This window comes from Salmo salar, chromosome 14 (assembly GCF_965601325.2).
Source record: "Salmo salar chromosome 14, fSalSal1, whole genome shotgun sequence".
Lineage (NCBI taxonomy): Eukaryota > Metazoa > Chordata > Actinopteri > Salmoniformes > Salmonidae > Salmo > Salmo salar.
In genome coordinates this window covers 102,021,126-102,031,097 of record NC_138304.1, presented here as the reverse complement: position 1 = coordinate 102,031,097, position 9,972 = coordinate 102,021,126, and the positions used below count along the sequence as shown (strand labels likewise).

Below are 9,972 nucleotides of genomic sequence, written 5' to 3'. Positions count from 1 at the left end.
TGTTGTTGTTGTTGTTTGCCCTCCCGCTCCTTGCTGTTGCCGTCTCTCCCTTTCTCCCGGTACTCCAGTTCCGGTAAGGGGACAGAAGAGTTAACGGGGTTCTTCTTGCCGGGTGTAGCCCCGTTCTGGGAGACCGGAGGGGCTAGGTCCATCTCTGATGGCACACCTTTAGCCATGGCTGCTAGAAAGAGGAGGCGAGGAAGAGGTTAGATAAGATAACAGCAACGTGAACGTGTTTGGATCTCACTTTTGATGGAAGGTGCTGTTGGAGCATGTGCTGCTCTAGGATAGGGGGAGGGTGTGGAAGAACGCTCTGACGGGGAATACAGGCTGTTGTAGAAACCTGTGTGTGTGTGTGTGTGTGTGTGTGTGTGTGTGTGTGTGTGTGTGTGTGTGTGTGTGTGTATACAGACATTAAAAACGGAATTCAACAATATAAAAAAATATATATATGTATTGACCTTAGTAGGAAATCAACTAAATGTATTGAACTTAGTATGAAATCAACTAAATGTATTGAACTTAGTATGAAATCAACTAAATGTATTGAAGGCAAATGGAAGGGGGGGGGATACCTAGTCAGATGTACAACTGAATGCATTCAACTGAAATGCGTCTTCCACATTTAACCCCTCTGAATCAGAGCTTATGAATTTATTAGAAAATGCATTAAAATTTGCCCAAGTGAATCATAAGACATTAACTTTAAACGCATCAGTGATTCATATTTTCCTGCAACTTTCTGAAACGGCACAGGAATGAGTTGGTGTAGCCGTTAGCGATGATGCTAACGATAACCATCGCCTAGTAGAGCAGGAAGACTTTCCCAAAATGTTAACTACAAAGTAGCCTACCTGGCAGGATGATATCATGATTATTTGCATCAATCCAGTGGCCATTTGTTTTGCAAACTCTGCAAATCACATGAGCGCAACAGAAACGTCGCTAACCGAACAACGGTCTCTTGCCGGTTCACACTTGCATTAAAGGGCAACTACACCCAAAATTTCAAAGATTTTTTTCACAGACCTCAAAAGTAGTCTCCTAATGTGGTTTAAGCAATGTTGTGGACTTGGAACATCCAATTTGTATTTTATTTTTAATATATATATTTTTTTGAAGTGTGGGAGGGGGAAAAAAACTGTCAAAAACAGGAGAAAACTGAATTTGGGAGAGAAAAATACGGAATCAGGCAACAACAACAAAAAGACTGAGGGTCCTACTTACCCTCCTCTGCCTCTCTCTCCTGTCGCTGTAGCAACTGTTGCTCTGGGGGCAGAGCTTGCTGTAGGAGCTGCATGTAAAACTCATTCTCCTTCTGCACCTCCTTCTGTTTCCTCAGTCTCATCCTATAGCTGACGTAACTCTTAAAGCCAAAGCCCAGAGTCACCACGGGGTAGCCGATACTGACAGAGGGGGGGGGGGGGCGGGGGAACAAACTGTTGTTATGGTTACCAGTCATTTCTACTTCCTGTGCAGCGTAGAAGGAGAACAGTTTGACTTTTGTTGAAGAAGTCTATAGGTGTCTTGTAACAAGTGGGAATGTTTGACTAATTATTTAAAAGAACATTGCCTGAGCAAATACAATGTGTTTGGTCTTGTGCATTAAAAGGCCCCAATGACACAATGCAATAAGATAGACGAGGTAGGGTTATAAAAACAGCTGACAGGGTTACCAGTGAGCAGCGAAGGGCCGACACAGGTCCACATGGAAGTTCTTCAGGTCCTTGAAGCGGATGGCAGCTTCCATGTAAACAAACAGTATCCATAGCGATACGGTGGGTAGACACACCCCTCTCTCTGAGCAACGGGGGGGGGGGGGGGGGGGGGGGGGGGGGCCCAGATGGGGGACAGTGTGAGAGTTAAACACCAGCGTTTACACAGGCAAACCAATTATGATCTTTTTGCCCAATTATTTGCAGAATCTGATCTGATTTGTCAAAAGACCAATTAGTGGAAAGAATATCAAAATTGGGCTGCTTGTGTGAACGCAGACAAAGAAATACAAAATGTATTTTGTACATGCATATTTTGAATATATAAAAATGTACAGTACATACACATTTGATAATTGGGTATACATAAACATATGAATCACATGATCACCCAGGATTAAACCCCAATGCATCATAGGAAAGAGAAATCTATCTAAATCTGGAACAGAGAGAGAGCTGGTGTTAACAGACCTGTGTGCCACACGTACTGGACCCAGACGTAGGTGCTGGCAGCGAAGAACAGCCATTGGACAGGGATAAAGAGGAGGCAGATGATGTCAGATGTAAACGCCACACACACAAAGAACACTGAGAACGCCTGAGAGAGAGACAGAGATAGAGAGAGAGAGAGAGAAAGACCGAGAGAGACAGAGACAGAGAGACAGAAAGAGAGAGAGGGAGAGAGAAATGTAGTCAGTATGCAATAATATACAATTGTGCAGCCATCTTTCGTGTCAAAATCTCATGAATACACTCTGTCTTACACACATTCACTCTTACACACACACACACACACTTACCAGCCCCTGGTATCTGAAGGAGTCATAGACACTGCGTATGAAGAGCCAGAAGGGCCACAGGTACTCAAACCTGAACTCCAACACAAAGTCTGCCAGCAGCACCAGCACCCACACCACCAGAAACTTCAGATACAGGAACGTACTGAGAGAGAGAGAGAGAGAGAGAGAGAGAGAGAGAGAGAGAGAGAGAGTGTTAGAGACAGAGTTAGAGACAAAGACAGAGATAGAGATAGAGAGAGAACAAGAGAAAGCATGAGAGAAACATTGTGGGATTTCTTTAGACACAACCTGAGAGAGAGAGAGAGAGAGAGAGAGAGAGAGAGAGAGAGAGAGAGAGAGTGTTAGAGACAGAGTTAGAGACAAAGACAGAGATAGAGATAGAGAGAGAACAAGAGAAAGCATGAGAGAAACATTGTGGGATTTCTTTAGACACAACCTGAGAGAGAGAGAGAGAGAGAGAGAGAGAGAGAGAGAGAGAGAGAGAGAGAGAGAGAGAGGGTGCCAAACAGTAAAAACAAAGAGGCTGGATGAAAACTAGCTCTGGTCCAAGGTGTTAGTGTGTTCCTCTACTAACTAGTAATGGAACATGTGTCACTACCGCCTTGGATCAGAGCTAGTCAAAAGCTCCCTGTAATATGATCAGTAAAACAGTCATTCAGTGTTTTTAGATGGAACATCTTTATCCTGATTACAGTCACGAGGTAATCTGCAACCACATGACCACACGTTGTCCGATATTGTTTTAAAAATTAGGCATTTGCAATGAATAACAGAAAAAAAAGTTAATTGAAATGTGTTCTTTAATAAATCCTTAACTTCAGCCCCACTAGTTGATATACAGATTCCTGGTTGTACAATTGTACTGCTTTTCAGTCCCCTTCATACTAAGCTCTGGTCCAGAGCTATACTCTTTGTTCATACTGTACAAGGCCAGAAATACATAACCTAAAACTGTGCCAGACAGTGGCGTATGTCTATGAGAAGATCAGAGAGAACATTAAAACCCCATGTGTGCATGTCGGGTTCTACCAAACAGCTGCTTTGCTGTGTGATCAATATACTGAAGTGTTCACAAGTGTAGATGAACAGTCAAGCCTTTGGATAACGAGCTAGCTAGTGATACAGGGCTACCAGACAGTGTATACAAAGAACATGTTGTCATGTTTGGCTTGGATGGCCAGCTAACTAAATCAGTAGACACTAATTAAACCGTGCAATAAAACAATCATCTCTGTGTATTGCATTTTTTTTTTTTTTTTTTTAGCACGTTTTCCCCAATGCCATTAGTTTTTTTTGGTCGTCAAATGTGAACGCAGTCGGTATTGTTTACATGTTGGAACAAATCCCTGAAACTGTCAGAATAGCAAGCAGCTGCTATTTAGCTAATGTTACATAGCAAGGCCTTCACAACCAGGCTATAACACGTTAGAAAACGACACATGAATAGTAACGTTAACGCAAAAGGAGGGGGGTTATTTGACACACTACACGACAGCTAAAAGTGTCTCGTCTGATATATCTCAGACGCCATTATTGTACGATCATGTCCCCCTTAACTAGAGCCACTTTAATTCGTCGGTACCTGCTATATATACCCTCGGTGATTCGGTTCCGTTTTAACGGCCGTCGGAGCTTGCTGCAGTCCGCATTGCGCCGCTTCATCCTCCCTCCTGTGGATTCGGTTCTGATACAAATCCGTTAATTATTACTGAAATGTCAGGCGTACGATCAGATATGAACATTTCTACAAATATACACCATTGTTGTTTTTTTCTGGACATGAAACAAAGAAAGAAATAAAAACACTGTATGGTGGGCCCGCCCCCTTTCGCGTCACACGCCACGACGCCATGACGCACGTACGTCATTCATACGTAAGAAAAATGTCTGCCTCCAAGGATGGAGGAAATATTTATCCTATTTCAATGTTTGTACTTTGAAGGTATGAGTGATTTTCATTAAATTTAAATGATGTGCGCTGTGATTACTGTAGTCTGTTATTAAAATAAAGCCGTCTCCTCTATATATTGTTTTGTTAACGTCAAAAGTCCTTACAAATGAACTAGCACTACACTGCGTCCTCGGCCATTCTTGTAAATATGCTAACGTTAGCTAACTAGCCCTGTTAGCTGTTACTGGGACGTTAGCCACCATAATAACTTTAATGTACCGCTAAGGTAGCTTTTATTATTCCATTGTATTTACCTTTACTTCTACTGTATGTATATGTTACATACTAGCTAACTACCTAGCTAATGTTGTGGATCTAGCTATGTCATTCACAGGTATCACCCACAGAGAGAAGAGAAACCAATGGAGATGGGTGGAGGTAGAGATGGAGGCAGGGGTATGGGCCGAGGAGGAGGTAGAGATGGAGGCAGGGGTATGGGCCGAGGAGGAGGTAGAGATGGAGGCAGGGGTATGGGCCGAGGAGGAGGTAGAGATGGAGGCTGGGGTATGGGCCGAGGAGGAGGTAGAGATGGAGGCAGGGGTATGGGCCGAGGAGGAGGTAGAGATGGAGGCAGGGGTATGGGCCGAGGAGGAGGTAGAGGAAGGGACTTCCAGAACTGGGGCGGGACATGACAGGGTTTCTTGCAGGGGAAGAGGCCGGGGAAGGGGAGACTTTGGCAGGCAACAGGAACCCAGAGGGATCTCCACCACCACTTCACTGCAGGCTATGGGAGGCCAGTAAGAAAATGAAGGAACAGCAGACTGTGATACTGGCCTTCCAGGGATAGAAGATGAAGGAGCAGCAGACTGTGATACTGGCCTTCCAGGGATAGAAGATGAAGGAGCAGCAGACTGTGATACTGGCCTTCCAGGGATAGAAGATGAAGGAGCAGCAGACTGTGATACTGGCCTTCCAGGGATAGAAGATGAAGGAGCAGCAGACTGTGATACTGGCCTTCCAGGGACAGAAGATGAAGGAGCAGCAGGCTGTGATACTGGCCTTCCAGGGATAGAAGATGAAGGAGCAGCAGACTGTGATACTGACCTTCCAGGGATAGAAGATGAAGGAGCAGCGGACTGTGATACTGGGCTTCCAGGGATAGAAGATGAAGTTTGATGATGTTTGAGCTAGCTACATTTCATTACACCCGCTTAATGCCTATATATAGGTATAGGAAATACTGGCCAGTACTTCTTTGTCTTCTTTTTTCTTTCTTTATTTATTTATTTCACCTTTATTTAACCAGGTAGGCAAGTTGAGAACAAGTTCTCATTTACAATTGCGACCTGGCCAAGATAAAGCAAAGCAGTTCGACAACATACAAAAACACAGAGTTACACATGGAGTAAAACAACATACAATCAATGATGCAGTAGAAAAAAAAAAAAATAAGACTATATACAATGTGAGCAAATGATGTGAGTTAAGGGAGGTAAAGGCAAAAAAAATGCCATGGTGGCAAAGTAAATAAAGTATAGCAAGAAAAACACTGGTAGATTTGTAGTTTGAAGAAAGTTCAAAGATAAAATATAAATAATATGGTGCAAAGGAGCAAAATAAATAAATACAGTAGGGGAAGAGGTAGTAGTTTGGGCTAAATTATAGATGGGCTATGTACAGGTGCAGTGATCTGTGAGCTGCTCTGACAGCTGGTGCTTAAAGCTAGTGAGGGAGATATGTTTCCAGTTTCAGAGATTTTTGTAGTTCGTTCCAGTCATTGGCAGCAGAGAACTGGAAGGAGAGACGACCAAAGGAGGAGTTGGCTTTAGGGGTGACCAGAGAGATATACCTGCTGGAGCGCGTGCTACAGGTGGGTGCTGCTATGGTGACCAGTGAGCGGAGATAAGGGGGGACTTTACCTAGCAGGGTCTTGTAGATGACCTGGAGCCAATGTGTTTGGCGACGATTATGAAGCGAAGGCCAGCGAACGAGAGCGTACAGGTCGCAGTGGTGGGTAGTATATGGGGCTTTGGTGACAAAACGGATGGCACTGTGATAGACTGCATCCAGCTTGTTGAGTAGGGTATTGGAAGCTATTTTGTAAATGACATCGCCGAAGTCGAGGATTGGTAGGATGGTCAGTTTTACGAGGGCATGTTTGGCAGCATGAGTGAAGGATGCTTTGTTGCGAAATAGGAAGCCAATTCGAGATTTCACTTTGGATTGGAGATGATTGATGTGAGTCTGGAAGGAGAGTTTACAGTCTAACCAGACACCTAGGTATTTGTAGTTGTCCACAAATTCTAAGTTAGAACCGTCCAGAGAAGTGATGCTGGACAGGCGGGCAGGTGCAGGCAGCGATCGGTTGAAGAGCATGCATTTAGTTTTACTTGTGTTTAGGAGCAGTTGGAGACCACGGAAGGAGAGTTGAATGGCATTGAAGCTCGTCTGGAGGGTTGTTAACACAGTGTCCAAAGAAGGGCCAGAAGTGTACAGAATGGTGTCGTCTGCGTAGAGGTGGATCAGAGATTCACCAGCAGCAAGAGCGACATCATTTATGTATACAGAGAAAAGAGTTGGCCCAAGAATTGAACCCTGTGGCACCCCCATAGAGACTTTCTTCCCTTCATGTAAGGATATTGAAGGTGACAGCTATTTGGGGTGTAAAAACAATTATAAAATCCTCATGATATGGGGCGGCAGGGTAGCCTAGTGGTTAGAGTGCTGGACAAGTAACCGAAAGGTTGCAAGATCGAATCTCAGAGCTTACAAGGTAAAAATCTGTCATTCTGCCCTTCAACAAGCCAGTTAACGCACTGTTCCTAGGCCGTCATTGAAAATAAGAATTTGTTCTTAACTGACTTGCCTAGTAAAATAAATAAAAGTATCTGTCAATGGTCATGAAACAAAAGATGGACATTAGGGAGTTCTGTTCTCATTGCAGTTCTCTGAGCAAGCATTTGTTTCCTATTCCCAATGCTAAAGGGTGTTTTATATTTGACATTCAAAAGGCAAAAAATATTACTGTTATCATTTAGGAATGTAATCCTGTGGTTAATGAGTATTTGTCTTTTGTGTATTTGTTCATATGAGCACGTCAAGTAATTCACACATCACAAATTAACATGGATAAGACCGCAAATGTAGGACTAAGATCGAATCGTACTACACCGTCTCTGACGCTCGTCGGATGTGGCAGGGCTTGCAAAGCATTACAGACTACAAAGGGAAGCAGCACAGCCGAGAGCTGCCCAGTGACGCAAGCCTACTAGACGAGCTAAACAACTTCTTTGCTCGCTTCGAGGCAAATAACACAAACATGCATGTGTCCCTGTAATACCAACATGTTTTAAGCAGACCACCATAGTCCCTGTTCCCCAGAACACTAAGGTAACCTGCCTAAATGACTACTGACCCATAGCACTCACGTCTGTAGCCATGAAGTGCTTTGAAAGGCTGGTCATGGCTCACAACACCATTATCCCAGAAACCCTAGACCCACTCCAATTTGCATACCACCCCAACAGATCCACAGATGATGCAATCTCTATTGCACTCCACACTGCCCTTTCACACCTGGACAAAAGGAACACCTATGTGAGAATGCTATTCATTGACTACAGCTCAGCGTTCAACACCATAGTACCCTCAAAGCTCATCAATAAGCTAAGGACCCTGGGACTAAACACCTCCCTCTGCAACTGGATCCTGGACTTCCTGACGGGCCACCCCCAGGTGGTGAGGGTAGGTAACAACACATCCGCCACGCTGATCCACAACACAGGGGCCCCTCAGGGCTGCGTGCTCAGTCCCCTCCTGTAGTCCCTGTTCACTCATGACTGCATGACTCCAACACCATCATTAAGTTTGCCGATGACACAAGAGTAGTAGGCCTGATCACCAACACCGACGAGACAGCCTTTTGGGAGGAGGTCAGAGACCTGACCGTGTGGTGCCAGGACAACAACCACTCCCAAAACGTGATCAAGACAAAGGAGATGATTGTGGACTACAGGAAAAGGAGGACCAAGCATGCCCCCATTCTCATCGACGGGGCTATAGTGGAGCAGGTTGAGAGCTTCAAGTTCCTTGGTGTCCACATCACCAACAAACTAACATGGTCCAAACACACCAAGACAGTCGTGAAGAGGGCACGACAAAACCTATTCCCCCTCAGGAGACTTGAAATGATTTGGTATGAGTCCTCAGATCCTCAAAAGGTTCTCCAGCTGCACCATCGAGAGCATACTGACTGGTTGCATCACTGCCTGGTATGGCAACTGCTCGGCCTTCAACCGCAAGGCACGACAGAGGGTAGTGCGTACGGCCCAGTACATCACTGGGGCCAAGCTTCCTGCCATCCAGGACCTCTGTACCAGGCAGTGTCAGAGGAAGGCCCTAAAAATTGTCAAAGACTCCAGCCACCCTAATCATAGACTGTTCTCTGCTACCGCACGGCAAGCGGTACCAGAGCGGTCCAAGAGGCTTCTAAACAGCTTCTACCCCCAAGCCATAAGACTCCTGAACATCTAATCAAATGGCTACCCAGACTATTTGCATTTCCCCCCCCCCCCTCTCCTTTTAAACCGCTGCTACTCTCTGTTATTATTTATGCATAGTCACTTTAATAACTCAACCTATATGTACATATTACCTAAATTACCTCGACTAGCCGGTGCCCCCGCACATTGACTCTGTACTGGTACCCCCTGTATATAGCCTCCACATTGACTCTGTACTGGTACCCCCTGTATATAGTCTCCATATTGACTCTGTACCGGGACCCCCTGTATATAGCCTCCACATTGACTCTGTACCGGTACCCCCTGTATATAGTCTCCACATTGACTCTGTACCGTAACACCCTGTATATAGTCTCCACATTGACTCTGTACCGGTACCCCCTGTATATAGTCTCCACATTGACTCTGTACCGTACCCCCTGTATATAGTCTCGCTATTGTTATTTTACTGCTGCTCTTTAATTACTTGTTCCTTTTATTTCTTATTCTTATTTTTTACTGCATTGTTGGTTAGGGGCTTGTAAGTAAACATTTCACTGTAAGGTCTACACTTGTTGTATTCGGCGCATGTGACTAATACAAATTTGATTTGAATTGTGAAATGTCAAAATTCTTTGTTTTCCGTTTTATGTTGGACTAATAGATTTACTAAAACAATTTTCAAACACTGTTAGTGACTGATCAACTGCTGCGTCCAATGTAACATTCAGTATGGTATCCATGCTCTTTAATGACTGCATTGCATTTGAATGTTATTTTTGCTAGGAAAATAATCAATGCAAGAAGACTCAATACGAGAAGAAACCTTGCATGAAGAATGCAAGGTTTAAAATAATAATAATAATACAATTAAATACTTTTTGGGGGGCTTATATTTGTCCTATTTCATTGATGTACTTGTATTATATGCATGTGTAAATTGGATAAAAAATGTTTTGCATGTCCCAAATCCTCTTGAGACACCTTCGGAGACTTGGGTCACAGTCAGCCATTATCAACGCCAAACCCTGGAGCAATTAGGGTTCAGTGCTTTGCTCAAGGGC

The 9,972-nt window shown here is 44.2% G+C and overlaps 1 protein-coding gene across 2 annotated transcripts in view; it reads right to left on the bottom strand.

Annotated features, from left to right (window-relative positions):
• Nucleotides 1-4,368, bottom strand: part of LOC106595999 (macoilin-1) — a 15,356-nt gene extending 10,988 nt beyond the window's left edge. Inside the window, exons 1-6 of one of the 2 annotated variants that reach the window (XM_045695053.2) lie at nucleotides 4,098-4,368; nucleotides 2,516-2,657; nucleotides 2,187-2,313; nucleotides 1,677-1,800; nucleotides 1,228-1,406; nucleotides 1-181 (exon numbers count right to left, since the gene is read on the bottom strand). The exon at nucleotides 1-181 is cut by the window's left edge and continues 450 nt beyond it. In XM_045695053.2, coding sequence (XP_045551009.2) covers nucleotides 1-181; nucleotides 1,228-1,406; nucleotides 1,677-1,800; nucleotides 2,187-2,313; nucleotides 2,516-2,657; nucleotides 4,098-4,177 — 833 coding nt within the window. In that variant the 5' untranslated portion in view covers nucleotides 4,178-4,368. The remainder of the gene's footprint in view (nucleotides 182-1,227; nucleotides 1,407-1,676; nucleotides 1,801-2,186; nucleotides 2,314-2,515; nucleotides 2,658-4,097) is intronic. The other variant, XM_045695054.2, reaches the window with a different exon arrangement.
• Nucleotides 4,369-9,972: the final 5,604 nt, after the last annotated feature.